Consider the following 23,404-nt stretch of genomic DNA (forward strand, 5'->3'; position numbering starts at 1 on the left):
TTGGGGAAGGAGTTGGAATAGGGGCAGGGAGGGGGCACAGTTGGGGCGGGGACTTTGGGGAAGGGGTGGGGCCTCATGGAAGGGGTGGGGTGGAGTGGGGGCAGGGCTGGGGGCAGAGTGGGGGTCGACCACCCACAGAAAAGAGGGGAAGTCGGCGCCTATGAAAGTGATACTGAAATACCTTAGTATTTTTGTATGCGTCTCTTGATTTTGAGAACATCAGCATAAAAGCCACTATTTTTAACTTTCATTTTGTTTTGAGGAATAATTCCTGAATTCCAGAAATAGCGTGTGAATAAATTGCAAATCTAAAGAGCAGATTTGTTTACAAGAATGACAGTATCAGATCCCAAAACACACAGCAGCTTATTTACTTCCAAAGACTGCTGAAGATCATGACAACATTTCTGATGACATTCCTTTTATGCCTGGGTTAGAGGAGTGTGCCATTCTCCACAAAGATATAGCCTGAGCCTGCAATCTCCGAGCGCTGAGGCAGCACGTTTCTCACTGCCTTTTACAACGCTCTGTGCTAGCTGGCACAATTAACCCAAACTGTGTTATTGTATCTGGTTTACAGAGTGCAAGCTTATAAAATGAGATTGTAAAATAAAGAACATGTAAAGGAAAACACAAAACTCAGCTTCTGTTAAAGATAGTATAATCCAGGATGGTTTATAAATGTTAATCTTGGGCTAGTTTCCAGGGTTTCACATGCAGTACATAAAAAAAATAAAAAAAATTTAAAATTACAAAAAGAGAATGTAAAAATTACCACAGGTCCCTAACATCACAGTAAATGCCAGTAAATATATTACAGTAAAAGAGAGGCATGACAGAAATGCAGAATTCCACACTGGAAAAAGTCCAAAGGGCTCTTTTCTGAGATAAGTGATGATTACTTTGCATGTTCAGGAATAAACATTAATTGTTGTTACTCCTTCAGTGGTCTGGAAATGGGAATTGTGGAGAATGGGAAGGTTGTCTTTCAGATATCCCCTTGTTAAGCCAGACCATTCTTTCTGAAACATCTCTATGCTGCTCATTGGTACCTTACTGGCTGTTAGCCATCCAGAAGCTGCTAGCAGGTCATTGAAACACAAAATATGTTTATTCCCAGCAAAACCTGCCTTTATTGTTTTGGCTCTGTTTTCATTTACTCTATTGGTACCATCTGCTGTGTCATGAAGTCTTTTAAAAAAAAAAAAAAAAAAAGAGAGAAAAGAAGAAAAGCCACCAGTCCTGTGACTATATGAAATACTTGTTTAACATATGAGTTTCTTTGAAATAAGCATATCAAATGCTGTACATGGAGTTTGCCATTCTTTTAACTAAGTTATTGTTTGGGATGTATATATATGATGTCAGAAGGTGTGACTACTGCAGATAGGTTATGTTACCCTCTCTCTAACGCCTTTGAAATGCAGGCGTTTTTCCTGAAAAACCCACACCAAGGGACAAATCTGCCCTCTCAGAAAAACCAGAGAGGGCTGGGAAAGTGCGATTTGCTGCACTGAGATTTCTGTCAGGAGGCTCTCTACAGGGGAATGGCCCTTCTATACCACAAAAGCATAGATAAGGTGAGATTTGCAGAAGCCTTTTCAGAGTAGCAGCCGTGTTAGTCTGTATCCGCAAAAAGAACAGGAGGACTTGTGGCACCTTAGAGACTAACAAATTTATTTGAGCATAAGCTTTCGTGAGCTACAGCTCACTTCATCTTTGTCTCCATCTTATTTCCTCCATTATCTGTGGCAGCCTGACTATCAGGAGCTGTAAGCCCTGTGTTTCCCTACCTGGGCTAAACACTATTGACTGGAGGACTGATGTTAAAAGCATAGAGCAGTGGGCTCTTGTGCAGAAATCCTTACAGGCTTGATGGGGTAGGAAATGTCATGTGGATGGCTCTGAGCCAGGCCCATCTGACCATGCCCCCAAAACTGGAGCTAAACATGCAGACTACATGTAGAGGCTTCTGCAGTGGTGGTAGGAAGGGAAGGTTAAAACTATGTTTCTCATGCTCAGCCTCATCTTTGCCATAAAATTTGAAGGGCGTGATGTGCCCCCACAGAAGCAGATTAGAAAGAAGTTGATTTCTCCTCAGAAAATCTTACAAAATGACAGAAAACTGAATGTCCACTCAACTAGCTAACCTGAGGCATTTTCAGATTTGCTCATGTTGCAGATTTCCAGCTGCCATTTTCATGGTCACACATAGGCAGCAGCCATATAGTTAAATGCATTCTGAAACCTACAGATCCAGTATAACCTGCGCCTTCAAATGCTTCAGCTAGTGGAGGTAGTGAGACTTTAGATAAAGGAATACTGTTGGCTTCTTAATCTGGAAAAAATATAGTAAGAAAGCTCAGACTTGGAAATCTAGTGGAAAGTTTGAAATAGAGAAAGCGTATTAAAAGATAAGTCTGTTATAAGTTTGAAATAAGAAGTTCCTGTTACTCAGTACTTTGTAGTGCACTGAACAAGGGAGGGCCATGCAGAATTGAGATTCATGTTCAGACATAGATGTATCTAGGTACAAGGTTGCACACCTACAAAATGGCCAGTTTCCAAAGAAATGTTCTGTGACACTGAAATAGTCTTTTCCCCATATCACTGTGTCACTGGTTTTCGTGACTCTGTGAACAGTGATGGAAAAAGAGAGAGAATGTACTCGTGACTGAGACCAAAACAAGAAAGGGAAACATTTCAACTGGCAGTGCAGTTAGCAAATAGGAAAGAGATAGGTCATCTCTTCCCTTTGACTTCACAATCCGTAGGTGTGCTGTTCTTCAGTCCGAATCCGAATCGGAGGCCTCATCTAAAAAAAGAAAGAAAGAAAGGGGGGGACGGGTCAGTGAGAAAAGTGAAGCTGCAGGGTCACCTTTCACTCCTGTTCAAATAGATGTGTTGCTCTGTTTTAGGTGGCTGCTTCAAAGAAAATAGGATCTTAGGAGGATTTCTTTAGTTACAGTTTTTTATTTCCATACCATTGCAAATGGTTGTGGTGCTTCACAGTCCTGCCCAGGAGTTCGTCTCCGACAAATCCAATACAAAGAACAACAGTTCAAGTGAAAGAAGTTGCGGAGACAGAACCGGCTCTCGGCACCAGCGAAGCAAGCACGTACTTGGGGTGGCACAATTCCAGGGGCAGCATCCCGGCCACCCTTTTTTGGCTTGGGCAGTTGCGCTCTCGGAGCGGCAAATTTTTTGCTTGGGGCAGGAAAAACCCTAGAGCCGGCCCTGCGCGGAGACACCATGGGCAAGGTCACTGTGAAAAGGAAGCCTTCACGAAAGACATGAGTTCTATTAAAGACCTTCTACAAAATTTGTGCTGTCTTTTTTATAAGCCTTGTATTTTGCCAATGAGAGTACCCACTTCTTGCTTTTATGGTACTCCCTCGTCTTCCTAGAGGGCTCAGCTCCTATTCATACTGTGAATACAGTACATGAGTCTAGTTGAAGGGAAAGAATTAGAAAGCCCATGGGAATGCGTGACATGAAAATCTTTGAGGCTAACAGCTATTAGCTATTAAAACAGTCAGCGATACGTAAAAGACTAGAACCTTTTGGTGCAAAGAAGAAACTCCCTGGCAGTAAGATCTATTAGTCTGTGGAATAGTCTCCCAAAGGAAGCATCATCAGTGGGCACATTTAAAATTTGACTAGACAAAACACAGGGGATGCATTTTTTCTTAAAACAGGGTGGAGATTTAACTTTCTCTAATCAATAAGCCTTAGCCCTGGTCTACACTGGGGGGATCGACCTAAGTTATGCAACTTCAGCTACGTGAATAACGTAGCTGAAGTCAGCGTACTTAAATCGACTTACCGTGGTGTCTTCAACTCAGTGAGTCGACTGCTGCCGCTCCCCCGTTGACTCAGCCTGTGCCTCTCACGGCGCTGGAGTACAGGAGTCGATGGGAGAGCGCTTGGGGGTCGATTTATCGCTTCTAGACTAGATATGACAAATCGACCCCCGCTGGATCGATCGCTGTCCGCCGATCCGGCAGGTAGTGTAGACATACCCTTAGTTAATATGCTACTGACTGCAATGGCTTCGTACCATAGAATAGTTAACACACATGAGTTCTGGGTCACCACAAACAGAGTCTACATAGACTAGTTAATGCTGGGAACTCTCACATATCTGTCAAATAAGAGCCAGAGCTTTTGCTTGATCACTTGTAAAACATAAGGGAGGCATTTACCTACCTTCTGACTTTTGTGCTTCAGTGGCATTTTCGGAACCGCCTTGTTTGAGAAACGTGACCAGGTCATTAAAGGTAATGTAGAAATCAACAGCAAACACTATTGTGGCTATAAAGCCAAATACCTATACAACAGAAGGATAATCTCTTCATCAGCAGTTCATGTCAACCATCAATGACAAAAATGGGGTAACCTTAACTAACAATAGGCAAATTGTTGAGGAAACATGGGGCAACTGGAGGGGGGGCAGTAGGGCCAAGGTGGCTTTAAGCCACCTTTGCACCTACTAAATTATGAGAGTATTTGAGGGTCTGCCTAACAACTTGTGAGGTGGATCTAAAAGGGGGCTTCCCCCGGTCACCTATGGGTCATTCCACAGCTCAGAACAGCCAGAATGCTCTAGCCACATGCACCATGGAGCACCTGGCATGTCACTATGTCTGGAGATACAAAAGGTGTCCCACAGGGCCCAGCATGATTCTGGAAACCCCTTTGTACTGAAGGAATTCCCATCTGGGAGATCAAGATCATTTCCAGTCTCCATAGGCCTAGTTTTTGCCATTCTGCAAGGCCTTCTGCCAGGCTACTGATCTGCTGCTGAAAGCTATACTGGGTGCAGTGTCTCTGGAGCTGCCTATTTAAATTAACAGGACAAGGAGGCTGGAAAAAATGAGGCCATTGTAGCTAAGCAAGCTAAGAATCTGGCACATGCAATACCTCCCATGCATAAAAATAGTGACAAAGGTAGATTGAAAATCAAACCCTTATTATGAAATTTTATTCACTTTCCAATGATTTGGTTAAGCTGTCTGGCTGACAGGGAGGAAAGGATCCAAGATATCTTTTAAAATATTATTCAAATTTGATTTATATTATTTATGTTGCATAAAATATTTATATCTTTTTGGCTTTAAGTTATAAATGGAAAGAGACTGTCTTCATTGTGAGCACAAAATGTTGACTGTGATCTCCCTAGGAAAAGCACTTCACAATCCATGTGCTGGTGACCTGGTGTTTAAAGGGGAAAATGCCATTGCTTTTGTCTCAACTGCTCGGTGCAAAAACAGGCAGCAAAGACACAAGTCTGAAAATATTTGCAACATGGATCATATTTTATTAAATAGAATTACAACCCTTGGTAGCTATATAGGGCTTTTCATCCAAGGATCTCAGTGCTTTTTACAGAAATGGGCATTACTATCTTCATTTTACAGATGGGGAGACAGAGGCAAGAATAAGCGAGGTCACACAATGTGTGAGTGGCAACATCAGGAACAGATCCCAGATGCCCTGATTCCCAGGTCCTTGTTCTAAACAATAAATTGCTTTTTCTCGCTTTGGGCCGAATGCTGGCGTAGATTAATTCAATTGCAAAACTTCCACTGATTTCAATGAGATCAAGATGAAGCTATTTCTCAAATATATTGAAGTACAGTTCACCAAGATGCAGAAGTGGAAATCGCTTTTCTCCTTTTAGTACTTACTCCAGCTGCTTTTGATGCTCCATCAGAATATTTTGAGACTGCAGCGATTGAGATGGCAAAATATATAATGGCGGCAGTGACGCAGCGCAAGAAATCCTGTATAACACAATGCAGTGCTGATTTAAATAGTCAAATTATTGTAACACATTAAAGTCCTGTTACAATTGCTTTTAAAATGAGGACTTTAAAAAAATATTTCTTTGTCATCAGAATTTCAAGATTATATAGTTATAACTATTTTATTATCTGCATGTAGACTTGCTATTTTCTTGGTATATCTGGGAAATAAAAAAAAAAAATTGTTTTTAATGTGCTTGGGATCCTGACTCTGGTAGCTCGAATCTGATCTCAGTGACAAATCCAAAGCTTGCCCCTGGAAATCAATGCAAACCTCAAATTGAATTGAGAAGGGTATCTCCCCACTGAGTTCACTTGGGAACAGAGGCATTACTTTGGATTTATGCTAGTGTTCCTGAGATCAGAAGTTAGTGCTTTGTCTTCAGTGACTGTGCATGGAACATGATTGTGCGACAGCTAGAAATGATTAACAGAAGCTTTCCAACTGGAATCAACTTAGACTGTGGATAGCTTTTACAGGAAATCATGAAAGCCCTGCCATTTGAGACCCCAACTAGATGGCCAAAGGACAATAGCACATAACTTATAGGCGGGGCCATGCACTGGATTACCTATTCTACTTGTAAATATTTCTAGTGCCTCCATTCCTCTGGTTCTATCTTGTACACAGTGATTTTCTTAGATGGTAATAAGAATAAATTATACAGCTGAGAATCTAATTACATTACAGGAAACTGTATCCAAATCAATGTGATTATTTTCTCCCCAGGCAACAGTTGTACCAGCCAGGAGACTGAGTAGCACAGCAAACGCACCACAATGAACTTAAATATTTCCGACTGTATAAATGAAAACATTATCTTCAGTGCCTGATCAGAAACATGCTGAAGCTGTAGTTTATACTAAATGTGTACTGACATGTAAAGGATGAAAGGTTGAGAGAGAATTCTGTTCAGTCTATTAAATGGAGAGTATCCAAGCTACCAAGGAAGTGATGGAGGGAGATGAAATCTTTCACTTTTTTAGGTAAAATGTGCTGTGTATATGGTTGACATTGTGGGCTCTTTGGGAAAGGGAACATGTCTTATATCAGTGCTTGTAATGTGCTGTGGAAATGGCATCTCTACACACAAATCCTCCAGGAAATTGAATTCCTTTGAGGTCAATCTGAATTCTGAGGTTGGTACACGTTACCGCAATGAACATAATAAATATGCAATTCATTTTTTTCTTAGATGGTTCTGTGAAGGGTGCTATAAAACAGTAAAAGACAAGCATTTATTTGAAAAGGGGTGGGGGGGGAGAGGGCTTTTGAGATTGGAACTGAAAGCATGTACACTCTCTCTGAGATGATGAAGTTACTGCCATAGTTTTAGCCATCAAAGACTCTACCAATATTTAACTCAAAACTCATTAAGACCAACTATCGCTACGTTGCACTAATAGGGAATCCAAATGGAACTAGGCTGGGATTTTTTCCTAAGCAAAAATAAATTGTCCGGCTAGATAAATATTCCCTATAGTGAGAGTGTTTGGTGCAACAGAGCCATCCAGTGGTCAGTGTAAGTAATAACCTGCAACTCCTGCAGGCTTCCTATAGATCAGATACAGTACTTTTCAGTTTAAAGGTAATTTTCTTCATACAAATTGGGTATCAACTGCCAGAAGGGTCAGATAGCTTCTTCTGCCATCACACAAATAGATTAGTACTGTGTTGTTGGGGAAAATGCTTCTCTGACTGCACTTACATAGCACATTCCAACTGAGAATACCAGAGTACTTTAGCAAGGTGATATTTTCCCCCTCACATCATAACATGGGGAAACTGAGGCACAGAGATTAAGGGTTGGATTTTTCAAAAGTGCCCAGTGCTGGCCCAAAGCTCAGTTAGGCTGGGGCAAGGTGCTTTTGAGAATACAACCTTAAAGTCACACAGCAAGTCAATTGCAGAGTCAGTAGACCCTAGGCCTGGGCTCCAACTACAATGTTACCTCCCATAAAAAATGGTAGCTACAAAGTTATAGTGTATAATCTATTGCAGTTTGTAACATGACTTCGGGTCCTGTGGGATGAAAGGCACTAGAGAGAATTTATTAATAATAAAGGTCAAGTTGTTAGCAATTAGTGTAAAATGCAGCTCTATCCCTTTTATCATCTACTTTCATACTGTAAAATTGAAGTTGTGTGTGAATTTTACATCCCACTTACCGTCAAAGGCCAGTAGATTCCTTTAAACTTCTCATTAAGCTTAGAGGAGTATGCAAAGAAAAGAAACAGCGCCAGCAGAAATTCTATGAGTGGTGCCATCATGAAAGATGCAGCCGAAGATGCAATATAACAGATAAAGGTGATAAATGACAGCACCTAGAGTACAAGGGAAAACATCGCTAATTATTCACATGGTACAGCAGAGACAGAGTCCAGGACAGCTCTGAGAGGCTTTGAAGAGAGATTTCTTGTGCATATTTCAGTCAGTCCAGTGACTGATGGTAAATGCTACTTTCTACATGCCCCTCTTGCTTAGAATTGTGTAAATTTAAAATAACTCCATCCATTCCAATGGATTTCTGGGGAGCCACTCCAGATTTACACCTATCTAAGTGAGACTATCATTTGGCCCTCATTGTAAACAATTCTGGGAACATAATTAAGTGATCAAAGTTGGAATCTGTCAGAAAATGAATTTATCAATTCTAAGCTTTCAGTCAAGGCAAAGCAGTTCCCATCAGAAATCCAAGTCATTGGTCAGATAGCCCAGAGGTATTAGTCTTGTCAGTAGAGTTAAAAGAAAAAAATATAATTTCTTCTGCTGCTGATGATGATTAAAAAAAACAAAAAACCTTTGAGAGTTGCTAATGTTCAAAGGTTCCCGTGAGTCAAAGGTTCTTGTTTTTCTTCCAGCACTGACTGCTTTGCTTTAGTAAGAACAGACTTGAGTAAGATTTTTCTCAGGAAGGAGGTGGTTCAGATAAAATGAACCTGCTATGTGTGTTACAGAACAGTATTTATCCCACTCTGCCTTAAACCTCCAAAACAACAAAAATGGTACTTTCTCTGCAATGCTCTAGCTGCAAGGAAAGACATTGCTATATTACGGCTCAAAAAGGAAAGCTCTACAATGGAGATGTGATTAAACAATACAGCACAACCTGAATCACAGCCCCAAAATAGATATAAAGAATGTTGGGTTGCACTGCCGCTGATACGACACACCTGTGAGGGTAAGTAAAGTGTGTCTCATTTTAGTTTTACAGATGGGAAACTGTAGCATGAAAGCCATGGGTTATTTCAGTGAGGGGAGGAAGGACAGAGGACAGATGGATTCTATTTTAAAAATTAAATTTTATTTACCTTTACATGTGAAAAATGAATTAAATCACCCATTTTGAGAAATAACCCCCCGCCCAAACCCCTAGTTTGTTTTGAGAAGTTCTGGCCTGACATACTTGTCTAAGGGTTGGAGACCAGCTTTATGGGCCTCTGGCTCGGTCTGTCGTTAGTGTAGCCAGTAGCCTCTCCGCCTTTAATTTCCCCCTATAGGATGTGTGTTAATTAAAACTGTTAAAACAATCTCTCCCCCTCCCCCCCCATCCCAACTAACATTCTCTCTCTCTCAGCCTGCTCTGGCCAACCACAAGAAGAGGACACACCTGCCCACAAGAAGTCAAGAAAACACAGGATAACAATCAAACCAAGCATAAAGCAATATTTGGCAGTTTTTTAATGCAACTCGATGGGAAGCTGCAATACAACATTATTTGCACTCATGGGAAGCCAATAAAGCAGCAGCAGGCCAGGCCCTATGCCCAGAATTCCAAGATGGCACCATTTAGAGGTGAGTGGCACAGCTGGCTTCTCTCTGGATCAAATTGACTTGTGTATTTCAAAATCTCTCTTTAAGAACAAAAATCTCTAGCATAGTCATTAAAAAAATTATTTGCATGCCAAGCCACAAAATACAAAGTACATACTGAGTTTCCCAGCAAGCCACACCTCTTCTGAACCATTCCCAAATGCAAAATTTTAGATTTGCTACTCAGATAGTCATAGGTGGTGTTATCACTGGTATTCACTAGCTTCCTTTTCAAATAGAATGACACAAACACGCTCCTTCTTCAATGTTGTTCTATTCACTACCTGGAAAATAGGATATCAGTAAATGATGTGTGCTAGGTTCTGGTCCTGGGTGACAGGTCTGTGCTGTGTTTGAGAGTGGTCTATGCCTGAAGAAACTACTCCACAGCTTCCTTGTTTTAATGAAATGTCAGTTTATTATTTATTAGTCAAACATAAAAATGCATGAGCTCAAGGGGCTGCTTTTTGAATGGAAGTCTAATTGGAATGCATTCTTGAAATGTTCATTTAATCTCAGAAGTGTGATTATGCTATGGAACAGCCTGGAAACATGGTTCTATCCAATTATGCTTAGAATTTCTGCATTTACAGGTGTCTGATACAGATGGGTCCAAACTTCCCTTACAGAGCCAAATGTTGAACCCAACAAAGGTCAGTGATGTTTCTAGACCATTACAGTGATAGGCAAGCCACAAAAGTCAAATCGGAATATGAGTTCAAATTCCTCTTTCTAAATGTGGAGGTTTCCAAGTCCATCTCTAGCCTCAGAGAAGTGAGGGGTGTACATGTTTGTTTGTTAAGATGGCCCTTTCTGTTTTTCAAGAAGCAGTGTCTCCTTTTCAGAAAGTGTTTATATTAGAGGGATCAATGCATTTGTCTCACTGAATTTCAGATCTATTAGTTTGACTGTCTGCAACTACAACATATTCCCTGCACCGAGTTGTACATCAATTAAGGAGCGTTACATTTGCCATATAAGTCACTAATTGCTCCTGTGAGAAGTCATTCAGTGCCCTCAAATACATATACCTGGAAAGCACATTAGGTTAGGAGAGTTCTAAGCAGTTTAATCTTGTTGAGATTATTTACTAATTTATTAAACTAACAAACCTTCGTACTGATCTCTAATTGCCTTATTAGATTGTTCCATCTGTGACCAAATGTAGAGGGAACATAATAATTTAGTGCAATAAATCATCTCATGCATTTAATATCAGATGGGTTTGTTCAGACTTATAAAGGAGTGGATGATTTGGTGTGCAATACATATGGCTTACTCTTGAATCCAGTTCTGTTGTGTGATGGCTCAACCTCAAGCTCTGTGTATATTCCATTTGATTCTCATGTGTCTTATGGACTCAGCTCATCCTCCAGAATACCATGGAAGACACTGTTAGTAATCTCATTCCCTGTTTCAAGTGCTGGCTTTTTGGTGTGATTGTTATTTATTATGAAATACAATCGGTGCTTAAAGTGGTCTGAAAAAAGTGAGGGATCTGTCATAATCTGGGAACAATACCACAGGTAAGACGGTGCTTAAAGTACACCCCTCAGCGACCTCGCTTGATTTTTTTTTTCTTTTGCCCAGGGATGTGACGACTTGTAACTGCCCCTTCCCTCCACGTGCCCACTTTAAGCAGTGAATATGAAAGATTGAGGTGGGTGCTATAGTAAAGATTAATGAGGAACACAGAAAAAAGTTGCACGGGGGACACAAGGAGTGATTCTAACTCCAGCTAGCATTGAGGTTGTCCTAGAGGAAGATTTGGTTAATTTAGAATTAAGGTTGCTAAATTCAATGACTAATTATGCAATCCCTAAAATAATCCCTGGGAAATCCTCAGTTATGTTCCTTCTCTCCCGGTATATGTCACTTCTGATACTCTCCTACTCCCACCACCACCCTCTACTTGTAGGCTTCTTTTGTCACAAATGTGCAACCTTACTCTGATCCTAATGAGTATAGACAAGTGAGTGCTGAGATTTTTATGGAAGGAATAGTAGTTTCTGGGGCCTGGAAGACAGTTTCTGATGGAACATATCTTGTCTTGGTGTGTTAGACCTGTGGTGGTAGACTGGGGGGGCCCGGCGGTATGAAATTCCTAGAAAGATGTAGGTAAATATGTATATGACATTGTTCTTGTTTCATCTTAGGAACCTGTTATAAGAAACTGATACTGTTCGTAGGTGGTGGATGATTCTTGTGGCTCAAGTTAGGGTTGCACATATGATAGTGAAGGACGAAGCCTTTGTGTTGCGGATTATGGGAGGGTGTAGAGGAATATGAGAAATGACATCCTGTAGAAGTACAAATTTAAAAGTGCTGATTTTGTTCCCCCACCTCCTTTCCCCTCCAAGATAAGTCTGGCTGCTGTTTTCTGGCCAGGAAATAGAAAGTCCCATAACTTTGTTTTATAAGCATATCTGCTGCACTTGCATTTGCAGGACATGACATGGACCCACTGTTTCGCTGGGAGCTGGTTGGAAGGTCCATAATATTGAGAATATGAGAAGTGTTGTTTCTCACTGCTCCTCTTAAAAATCTCCTGTCCTTTTTCTGGCTGAAGGCAGGGCAGAGGGGATGGGGACAAACAAAACAAGAATAAATAGGTGAAGCAAAGATGGCTGTCTGAATCCAAATACTGGAAGAGTTAAACACAAACTGTACTTCATAGCTTAGCTTACCAAAAAGAATTGAGCACAATTTAAGTAGTGAATTACACTATAAAGAACGTAGAAGAAAAAGCAAAAAGACCTAATTCAGAGGTGAGTGGTCCATAAAAACAGAGGAAAATAACAGAGAGCTTCTATACCAGACTCCATTAATTTAGCATATTGACACCAGATTTTACTGTGCACATTTGTCATTCCCGCCAGCAGCGCAAGGTTTCTCCATCAAAGGTATGAGCTAATTCAGGTGGGTTGGACATATAGAAGAGTCTTTGCATTCTCTTTTTGCAACAGTTAAGGCAAATAGCAACCCATGAAATGCTACTTGTCTCGTTTTTAGTGATGTAAATGTTGGGTCTGACAAAGATTTGAATTCTATGAACTCTGCAGCCCTGTAAAGTTATTGCATTTGATAATATTAGCACCATCACACTCCCAGTAGATACTATAATTCTTCCCACTAAGGGGTAGGTGATAGTTTTACCATCAGCCAGTACAATTGCTTATAAGGAACAAACTCTTGGCTTCCAACTTTTAACAGAAAGCTTTGTTCTTTAGATTCCAACCAGGACAGTCCTAACAAATAACGTCTGAGAAAGAGCCTTACAATGATCCATAGTCCAAACTCACGGAGGGGAAATGAGAGGATGTGTGTGCTTTGGCAGAAAAAAAAGGTCCTATATTTGTGCTAACATGCCTGAGGGTAAATTCTCTGATAGTTTATGACTATAGAAAATGTATTCATCTGGGTTAAAGTCACCCACTTAATTAGCTGTAAGCAGCAAAATTTGGCACAAATTATAGGATTATGTAATAGTTCTTTGAGCAACTTTAAAGCCTTCCCCAACTGGGGAGAGATGCTTGTTCTTTCATGATAAATAAACCCCCACTGTGCTATGCTCTGCTGTCCTATTAAGGAAGTGGTTATAATGGACATGGGCCTGATCCAAAGGCCATTGAAGTCAATGGAAAGACTCCTATTAACTTCCAATGCACATAGCTGGGGACTTTAATGAGAAAGAGACAAGTTCAGAAGAAAGCAGAAAGGAAATGGAAACCATTGTCACCTAACCATTTTATTTTATTTGCTTGCTGATAATGTTTACATGCTAAATTTGCAAATGAAAATGGGGGTTTTCTATCTGCTTCACTCTTACTAGGCTCGTCTTACCTATCCAAAAGGACAATAAAATTCAGGTACTGACTTTTATCTTGGCCACAATTTAGTCTCACTTTGCAAAAGGATTTTGACAGCCACTATGTTTTGTTGTAATACCACTGAGGATACTGAGCTGCCTGTGATTTTTGCACCTGAATGTTTGATAGTCAGACCCCTTATGTAATACTCATCCCTTCTCTGAAGTCCGATCTTTAACCATTGCTATGGGAGAGGGGCCAAGGAGTTGTAACTGGTCAATTTTTCTAAAAATCTCTCTGTTTTCTATTTCTATGCTAAAAATAGAGAGAGGGTGTTTGTTCTAGTCAGAGAAGAGTTCACAAGTCCCTGTTCGAAGACCTTCAACCTTTGAAAGCTCAACTGCTCCTGAAAGTTCTTCAAATTATCCTTAATCATAGCACGCAAAGGTAGAACATTTTCATAGAGAGGACGTATTCTGCACAGCTGGAGTCACAAGAACCCTCAAAATACAAATTGTCTTCTGCGATCACTCCTTATTAGCACGGAGATCACTTAGAACACTTATTGTGCCTAAAATTGCTGTTGAGAGTTTAGCCAGGTTGCTGCCCCTTCCACTGTGTGGGAGTACTTTTGTGCTCACAACTCTAGCGTAACCGTCCATAGACAGGACCACAACAACAATATCCTGTTGTAAAAAGGGTCCCACCATAAGGGAACAGGCTAATGAAGAGACTACTATTTAATATTAACTGGTTAAGGAGCCTGATTTTATTTTTTATTATTGCATTCAGAAAGGTATTTTTCTCCTACATGAAACTTTCTTAATCTTATGTGCCTGGGGCTCCTAAGTTGTTATCAGTAATGATTCCTACCTCTTAGTCATGTCATTCAGTTACAGGTATAAAATATAATTAAAATGGTTAGAGTGGATTATGCTTCTATTAATGAAGGACCTGTGGAGGTCGCAAGCAGAGTGCGGACTTTTCTAGCCTCTCTCTACTGATTACACCCTCCTCTGCAGTTCATCAGGGATCATACTGAGGGCCAGGCAATAGTTTAGAGCTTTGCACAGTGATACATAGTCTTACTGGCCACCATCCACTAGCCTGAATGTTCAAACACATGTTATTTTCCCGCTTCATGGGAAAGAGCAGCCTTGCATATTCACATTGCTTGTTGAGTACGGTCAAGGAAGATCTCCTTTATTCAGAGGGTAAACACCGGCAGCTCTAATTTTCCCTATTTCATCTTGTTTACACACTTCATGCAAGGGAGAAACAAATCCACATAGTGAACTTTATGGTACTCCAGTTACTAATTCTCCATCATATTTGACACAGAAATGAAGTTCTGTCCCCAGAGATTCAGCTGCAGAGGTCACCTTCTATGTATTGAGTCACAGAAAGTCGTAGGGGTCTTCTTCAGAAGAGGCATTGATTACACAACCTTTTCAGCTGGAAGTTTCAGTTATAGGGCTCACTTCAGAGAAGAAGACTGAAAAGAGAGAAGAAAGACAGAAGACAAGAAAAACAAACATCACCTTTTCTGCATCCTTTGTATCGCAACATCCACCATACTTGTGAAGGGCAATTTGGAGTATTTGTCCTGTGTTCCTACAAATATCTATAGTGCCTCCCAGAGGGGTGCATCAGGCATACAGGAGTTTGGATGCACCACTTAATTTTAGGAGAGAAGCAGTGACCCAGACAACCATGAAGGTTTGACTTAAATATTTGCAGTGGGGAGCAGAATGGATAAGAAGGAATCTTGCCTGGGTCGATGGTATGGAAGTCAGCAGCAGCGCTGTCTGTTACATGATTCCCTGGCATGTCTTTTTTGGGTGTGTATGTGTGGGGGGAGGAGGAGTAGAGCTTAGAAATGATTGCAAAATCTTCAATAGGGAAGGGACAATGGTTTGCAGAAAAACTGAATGGATAAAGAGGGGAAAGTTTTTTAAAATACTGGAAAGTACAGAGAAAAAGGAAAGCAAATAGGAACAGGGGAAAAGCAATTAAGAGGGAAAGATTATTAAAAGAATTAAACAGAGAATAAGGGATTGATTGAAGGGTGAGAGGAGAGGCAGTAAGAGTGAGCAGGATCGGGGGAGAAGGCAAAACTTACGTATCTGAATTCATGTACCTCGTTATTGCTTCTTAGTGGCTGTGCAGTTATTCCAGGTGGAATCAAAATAAGATAAGACCAAAAGGGAAAGAAACAGAGCAGGGGGGAAACTCGTTATGTGACTAAAATTTAGGATAGTAATTAGCTTCTGGCAGTAGATAGGCTAGTGCTGAAGCTAATTTCTGCTAAATGAAGTAATGGATTTCCCCAAAGCTGGCAACTCTCAAAGTATGTTACACTTTGCTGCCTCTGACAGAGAAATTACTGCCAAAGAGTGGAAATGAAACCTTTTTATTCACAAATGAATGTAAATATAAATGCTCATCATGGCTGTTTGATTCAATATGAAGAGCATGCAGCTCGCTAGCAGAGCTCTCAATGGTCCTCTCTAAACTGCTAGTGATGTGATTCACTTTTGTAACACACAGCAGGATGTACGGCAACTGCAGACTTATGTGCCCATTATGCTGTACAAGACTAAAGACTGGGTGCCTTTTAGCCACCTTAAAGGCCAGATTCTCTCCTATGCTGAGACCTGAGCAGTGCTAGCAAAGGAGGGTGGGGAAGTGAGGGAGGCAGTTATGGCTCCCTGATTCTCAAATGGCCCCAGTCCTGATGTAAGTTAAGAGTTGCTGAGGAGCTAGTCTACCGTATTGACCATATGCCAGCTGCAGATTGGTGCATGAGGCTGTGTTCCACCCCTCCTATATTGAGATATGGGCAATGGTTGAGATAGGAGCTGCACTGGATGGATTTGCAAACTGACAATTGTGGCCAGCTTTGGCTCACTTTGTACAACTTTAAGCATTAAGAGCCTGGAACAGGGCAGATGATGTGCTCCTGGAAGTTCAAGCTCAGCGTAGCCATCCAACTTCTTCAAGGTCTGTTGTTAACATTCATTTTCTAGGTGCTGATCGCTCTTTCAACTTTTCAGCTTAGGTTTTGAGTGTTTTGAAAGAGCCATGAGATACACTCTATAACTAAACAGATAAGTTCTAGTCTACACTGAGACATGCTAGTAACTACATGGCTTTGAATCCTCACAAACTGAATAGATTTCTGCAATTTACCAATCCACTGAATAACAATGTGACACTACTATTCAGTAATAGCGGTGAGAGTCTCATTTTATTCAAACTCCTATTCTGAAACATCCCACCTTTGTTAATGTATTTGCATATTCCATGCAGAAATCCCTCTTAATATTAATGGGATACTGAGGCTGAGAGATCAAGCACTCTGGACAGGAAATGCAGAGTTATGGTTGCAAGCTCAATCTTAACTTTGCCCATTTGTGCTTACACCATAAATTATGGCTTTGTGCTATTTGACATTACTTGTGAATTAATACTATATATAATGTAATGTAAAATGGGATTTTGATATTCTCTCCTTGTATCCAGTAAGATACAGCACATACAATCTGGAGACAGCTTGGGTTTTAAGTCTGAGAGGTTTGAAGAAAACCACAATTCAATTATTTTGAAGCTTGGAACACCTAAAGCTAGCAAGCTGAAATGTTTTCACCTTTTTTTAAGATCATTTTACAACTGGAGCAACATAGAGTGTCAGATGCCTCAAAGTTAGGATTATCTTAAACGTAGCAACATAGTTTCTGAACTGTCTTGCATGACAGATGGTCTCAATCTCTCAACTATTTTCAAACTGGCCTCACCTGAAATGTGAAAGCATGGGACCATCTTAACTTGGCCATATATAACCTATAATCATTCACAGAACAGATTTATTCAGGGGTCTGCTGGCTTCTGCCAGAATAGATCAAGGAACAGAGTCTTGGTGGCAAAGACCAAAAGGAGTGGAGGGATAGCTACTGCAACCTGCCCGCTCCCAGGGGCCAATGAAGCCCAAAATGTGGGTTGGCTAGGAAGGAGTGTGGCTAGTAAATTCAGGCTGCAGCCTTCACTGATTTAAAGCTGTCTTCACCCAACTAACCCCCAAATAAGGGTGAATCTGGCCCCATGACTGAAACAATATTCCTTACACATATCTTTTGCAGACATAAAAGCCACGTTATCTAAAGACTGAAATTGATTACATGTAAGGACGTATAAGAGAGTCCAGTTTATATTGTGTTATGTAACAATTTATAATGATATAGAGAGACTATTTTAAGTCATATGCTCAAGAGAGCAAATTTGGTTGAGCTGCTGTATTTCCAGAATCAATGCTTGATTCCTCATCCTGAAATGTTGTATTAATGTTAGGTTTTTGCCTGGAATTTTTAAAGAAAGTAAAGGGACGAGAATTATTAATGGAGCTGGTGCACACTGCAATTTGCAATTTCTAGCCACCCAAATACCCACAAAAACAATCCTTGTTTCCTCATGACATTTTCCACCTATCCAACCAAGTCTCTTGCCTCTCTCTGCCTCTGTTTTCCCTATACCAGGCAGCATGCTGACCCCAGCGGCGGAGACCATAAACCCACAGGAAAGAGAGAGGCTGTCAGCCATTCATCTTATTACCCTCTTCATTCACAGTGTGTGATTTCTGGAAATAGTACAGCCAGAGTGTGGTGTCCTGCTGCATGTTCCTGCTCGGCAAACCAACTTCCTTTTCCTTGTATGAGTTTCCTTCCCCATAGCTGATCTAGTGGGTGATCTAATGATTGCTCCCTATATTTATTGCCTACTGATCTTGGGTGCCTCAGTGGTTGAGCACCTGCTGCTGAGTTCTCAAAACTGCAGTTAACATTAATATTTTAAATATAAAGGATTATCTGTTTTGAAGAAAAAATGAATAACGTTTTTACAATTGGAGAAGTGTAGTGTTTTAATCCTCTTGCAATTCAAAAACTGCTGAAAGAATTTTCCTCACTTTCCAAAACAATTTACCTTTGGGCAAAAACTAAGGAACTCATCCTGCCTTGAGATCTGCTAGCATGGACCCCGCATATGCAAAGGGTCTCCCTAAAGCCAATGCAACTCCATGTGAGCACAGGGCTCTTTGCTTGCACATCTGGATGCAGGACTGGGATCCAAGCATGAAATATTTCAGGTCCAAAGGTGAATGTTTTGTGAGTGAGTTGTGAGTGTGTAAACTGCAGAAGCTAAATAGGAAAAAAAGTCAGAAAGAACTTAGTGCTTAAATTTCTGGCTATTTCCAGAGTAACTGATTGAAAATGGAGATTCAAATATGTTAACTCCCCTCCCAGGTTTCTTCTTTCATCGTTCATCGTATATTCTCTTGCAATCTTAATGCTATTTTTTCCTGACTTTCTAATGTGGTGCTGTTCCATCTGTCAAACTTAAAAATTAGCAAGTATAGTGCCAGATAGACAGTACTGAAACCTGAAGTCCTAGATTCATACCCAACACAGCTCTCAAATCTTGAGCTAGAGAAAGACTGCACTATAATTTTGGGAAAAATGAACAACCACCTTTGTATTTTTCAATGGATACCCTAACCTCATTCCTCGTCACTACTTACCCCTGCTGATTTGGCAGCAGACTAAATGGTAAAAAGAAAAGGAGTACTTGTGGCACCTTAGAGACTAACCAATTTATCTGAGCATAAGCTTTCGTGAGCTACAGCTCACTTCATCGGATGCATACTGTGGAAAGTGTAGAAGATCTTTTTATACACACAAAGCATGAAAAAAATGTGTGTTTACCACTACAAAAGGTTTTCTCTCCCCCCACCCCTCTCTCGTGCTGGTAATAGCTTATCTAAAGTGATCACTCTCCTTACAATGTGTATGATAATCAAGGTGGGCCATTTCCAGCACAAGACTGTTGAATTGGAATTCATTTGCAAATTGGATACAATTAACTTAGGCTTGAATAGAGACTGGGAGTGGCTAAGTCATTATGCAAGGTAACCTATTTCCCCTTGTTTTTTCCTACCTCCCCCCCCCCCCCCAGACGTTCTTGTTACACCCTGGATTTGTGCTGGAAATGGCCCACCTTGATTATCATACACATTGTAAAGAGAGGTTTCAGAGTAACAGCCGTGTTAGTCTGTATTCGCAAAAAGAAAAGGAGGACTTGTGGCACCTTAGAGACTAACCAATTTATTTGAGCATGAGCTTCCTTTTCTTATTGTAAAGAGAGTGATCACTTTAGATAAGCTATTACCAGCATGAGAGTGGGGTGGGGAGAGAGAAAACCTTTTGTAGTGGTAAACACATTTTTTCATGCTTTGTGTGTATAAAAAGGTCTTCTACACTTTCCACAGTATGCATCCGATGAAATGAGCTGTAGCTCACGAAAGCTTATGCTCAAATAAATTGGTTAGTCTCTAAGGTGCCACAAGTATTCCTTTTCTTTTTGCAAATACAGACTAACCCGGCTGTTACTCTGAAGACTAAATGGTGACTCTGCAAAGGAGATCAAATGCATCCTTTCCTTAGCATAAGATGGGTATCTGATCTTGTCTCTGCAAAATTCTCCATTTATTAGCAGTAAATGGAACTTCACCACAAGTTATGCTATGAGCTAGAAATCAATGATGATTTTTAAACTGAAAAAGGGATCACTCCCAAATAAATTTGCACACACACAAACATTTAAACACTGTAAGCTATGAAACAGTCACAAGAAGTTACATGAAAAGTTACCCAAGGAAATACATTGGGAAGGTGGAAACATGCCATCATGCCCAGGTACAGTACCTCAGACTTCTAATCCTAAGGTCCCCATTGTCCCCGAGCTCTGGCATTGTGGGCTACGTTTTCACTTTAGAGTGTGCATCTGCCCATCAGCGCTATTGTGCATTTTGCTCACACACAAAAGGACATGTATATTACAGAGAGAAATTTCTCCTACTTATCTTAGAAACAGCCAACTACAGAGCCCAATGCTGCTCTCCTTTACACTGGCGTAAATCCAGTGAAGTCACTGGAGGTAGTGGGGCGCTACCCTGAGCTGAGAATGGAAGTGGGCCAGTACGCTGTTTGCCAGCAGAGACACCGCCGCCCCCTCACTGTACCCAGTCAAGTGGGCCTGTTAGCGGGTTCCTATTTCCTTGAGTGAACTTTTTGCCAGCGTCGGGGCTCGCGATCTGCTTGCTGTCCCTCTGGACGGAGTATGGCAGGCTGGAGAGAGTTGGGGCAGATCCCGAAGCCGGGAGGCTGGGGTTCCCATTGTTTGAAATGAGAGCAGCGGGGTGGGGGAGCCTTTCCAGGCCGGCGCGGAGCCACCCCAGGAGCGCTGCGGTCCCTCCCAGCCCGGGCCGTGCGGGGCACGCTGTGGAAGGAGAGGAGGCTCCCGGAGCCCTTACCGACTCGGCGAGCAGGAGCTGCCCTTTGCTGGAGCAGAGGAACTCCCTCGAGGGCAGGAGCGCGCGAAGGCCAGGCGGAGGCGCGGGGGCGTCGGGCTCCTCCGAAGCGGGCAGGTCCATGGCCGGGAGCGGAGCGGGGCTCGCCTGGGCGGCTCGGGCTGCGGCTGAGCGCCTGGGGACTTGGATTTTTTTTTTTTTTTTTTTAAGGAGGGAAACGGAAATCGTGACACTGCGGAAATGTGAAAAAAATTTCTACATCTGCAAATCTGGGGAGTGCCCGGCCTGAGCGCCTCTGCCGCCGCGCCCCGGCTCTCCTCCCTGCCCCCGGCTGGCCTGCTGCGCTTAGCCAGCTTCGGGGCGCTGGCAGGCAGCCAGGCTTTGTACCCCAGCCTGCCCCTCTGTACTGCCTCTGCGCCCCCAGACTTCCACTGCCGGATCCATCCTGGTGCAAGAGCGCGGCAAAAACCTAGCGCTAGCACCTGGATCCGGCTAGTCTCCCCCTCCTCTCAAACATGTACCGCCAAATAGAAAAGTGTAGAGGCTCCTATGACATCAATAAACCCAGACTTCGATGGTCCGTGGCATGACAGTGCTAGAAACATCTGGACCCAGCTAATTTTTGGCCCAACTCCACAAAGCCCAATGCCTAAAATAAATAGAAAACAAATTTAGTTGTTCCTACCGCACAAATAGTTGGATGCCAATGTATCCTGGTGTTACGGCATTACAAAACCCCAGATCTAGTTCCCGAATCTCCCTAATTTTGGCTGCATATCCTCCCAGTCTTTACCATCTAAATTTAGTACCTATGCAACTTCTCCTGTGCCCCCACAATAATCCAAATTCCAGTACATCATGGTGCAACATTGCTGCAAAACACCATAATCAACAAGGTAGCAATGCATATTTCAGGTTCCTTACATTACATGCAACACTAAATATACCCATTGACACAGCAGTAAACTTAACTAGTTCAAGTGCATATAGCTAAAGTGCTGGAAACAATTATCTAACGTGAGATGCTCCATAACTGACCAGCCATTTAAGTTGTGAAATTCACATTTCAGTGTTTATTTGTTATTTTGGTCAAGAATAATAATCAGGGCATTATTATTTTAGTGGCTGGAACAGCAACAGAACCCTCACTAGAAAGTAGTAAAAACTGGCAGATTAAGTGCTGATTGACTAGAAGTCAAGTATAGGAATACCAGAAGAGAACTTAATATTTGTAAGAATAAGAGGATGGAACAAGGTACCAATGTACGTTGTGGAAACAGCAGCTAAAACATACAAATACTTCTGAAAGCATAGCTCATCATTGCTAGACAAGAAAGGCAAAAAAAAAAACTATTGAGAATGCTGAAGAAAATATGAAAACTATACTGCAAGCATGCAGAGAGGGAAGAGGTCAATTCTAAGACAGAATTAAATGTATGAATGAAAAAAATACAGAAAAGTACAGAAGCTGATTTAGTAGTACTGTAGTAAGAATCTATAATGGAATTTTCAGAGATTGGTCTAGCCCAGGGGTTCTCAAACTTCATTGCACCATGACCCCCTTCTAACAACAAAAATTACTACACGACCCCAGGATGGGGATGCTAAAGCCCAAGCCTCACCGTCACAGGTGGGGGAAGAGGGGGCAAAGCCCAAGCCCTGCTGCCCCAAGCAGGGGGGCCAAAGCCCAAGGACTTCAGCTCCGGGCAGACGGCCTGTAACCTGAGCCCATCACGCTTTGGCCCCAGGCAGTGCAGCTTGGGCTTGAGCTCTGGGCCCCAGCAAGTCTTAACACCAGCCTTGGCAACCCCATTAAAATGGGGTTGTGACCCACTTTGGGATCCCAACCCAGTTTGAGAATCGCTGGTCTAGAGCCAGGGTCCAAATGCTATCTCTGGGTCTTCCTTGTCCATGGAGGAATTTTTAGAGGCTACCTCTTGCAATTTTCATCTATTTACTTCTGTGGAGAAGCAAACTTGGGCTTTTGCCATTCCTCACCCTGACAAATAATGAGAAGGAACAGAGTTGAAATTCACCAAACTTTCACTTCCCTATCCAGAAATTACCTGCTTAGGAGTGAAAAGAGCCCTTAGTGAAATTATGTCACTGCTTTGACTATAGCTGCAAAATGTCAATTTTAATACAAAGCCCATTTTCCTTGTTTTCACATATTGTACTGTTTATGACATTCTTTGCATCTGGCAATTTATGACTATTGCACTATCCTTATGCTTAGCTTTAAACTACAACTTACTTGCATCTTAGGAGTGCTATTCAATTTGAACAGATAAGCTTTGGTTCTGAACTGTACTTGACCTTTAACATTGTACTCTGAACAGAGCACAACAGCTTCTTCAGCTGCTATTTCCATTAAAATTGCAGTGCTGTTTGTGGAAAATGAAATACATCTTAGCCCAAATGTTGTCCAATACCTTCATTGTACATTAGCACTTGCTATTTATGGCATTACTACAGCTGTGTTCTGCTATGGTTCATATTTCTAAGACAGACTAGATTTTTTTGTTCTGTCTTCAGAATATGAAGATAAAAACTCAGCAAACAGGTTTCAGTAAAATTATTTTTGCAGAGTATCCACATACTCTACAAATGTTTC

At 41.5% G+C, this 23,404-nt stretch overlaps 1 protein-coding gene and 1 long non-coding RNA gene across 2 annotated transcripts; one reads left to right on the plus strand and one right to left on the minus strand.

Annotated features, from left to right (window-relative positions):
• Positions 1 to 300: 300 nt before the first annotated feature.
• CMTM3 (CKLF like MARVEL transmembrane domain containing 3) lies at positions 301 to 22,998 on the minus strand. The gene is made up of 5 exons (XM_048817022.2): positions 20,794 to 22,998; positions 7,977 to 8,132; positions 5,691 to 5,786; positions 4,210 to 4,330; positions 301 to 2,815 (listed from the first exon to the last, which is right to left on the minus strand). The coding sequence occupies exons 1-5, from the start codon at positions 20,911 to 20,913 to the stop codon at positions 2,787 to 2,789; spliced, it is 522 nt and encodes a 173-aa protein (XP_048672979.1). The 5' UTR covers positions 20,914 to 22,998; the 3' UTR covers positions 301 to 2,786.
• On the plus strand, positions 8,733 to 10,275 carry LOC125620839 (uncharacterized). Its single transcript, XR_007352332.2, has 3 exons — positions 8,733 to 8,989; positions 9,386 to 9,603; positions 10,215 to 10,275. It is a non-coding gene; the product is annotated as an uncharacterized LOC125620839 (long non-coding RNA).
• Positions 22,999 to 23,404: the final 406 nt, after the last annotated feature.

The sequence above is a fragment of the Caretta caretta genome, chromosome 12, assembly GCF_965140235.1.
Source record: "Caretta caretta isolate rCarCar2 chromosome 12, rCarCar1.hap1, whole genome shotgun sequence".
NCBI lineage: Eukaryota > Metazoa > Chordata > Testudines > Cheloniidae > Caretta > Caretta caretta.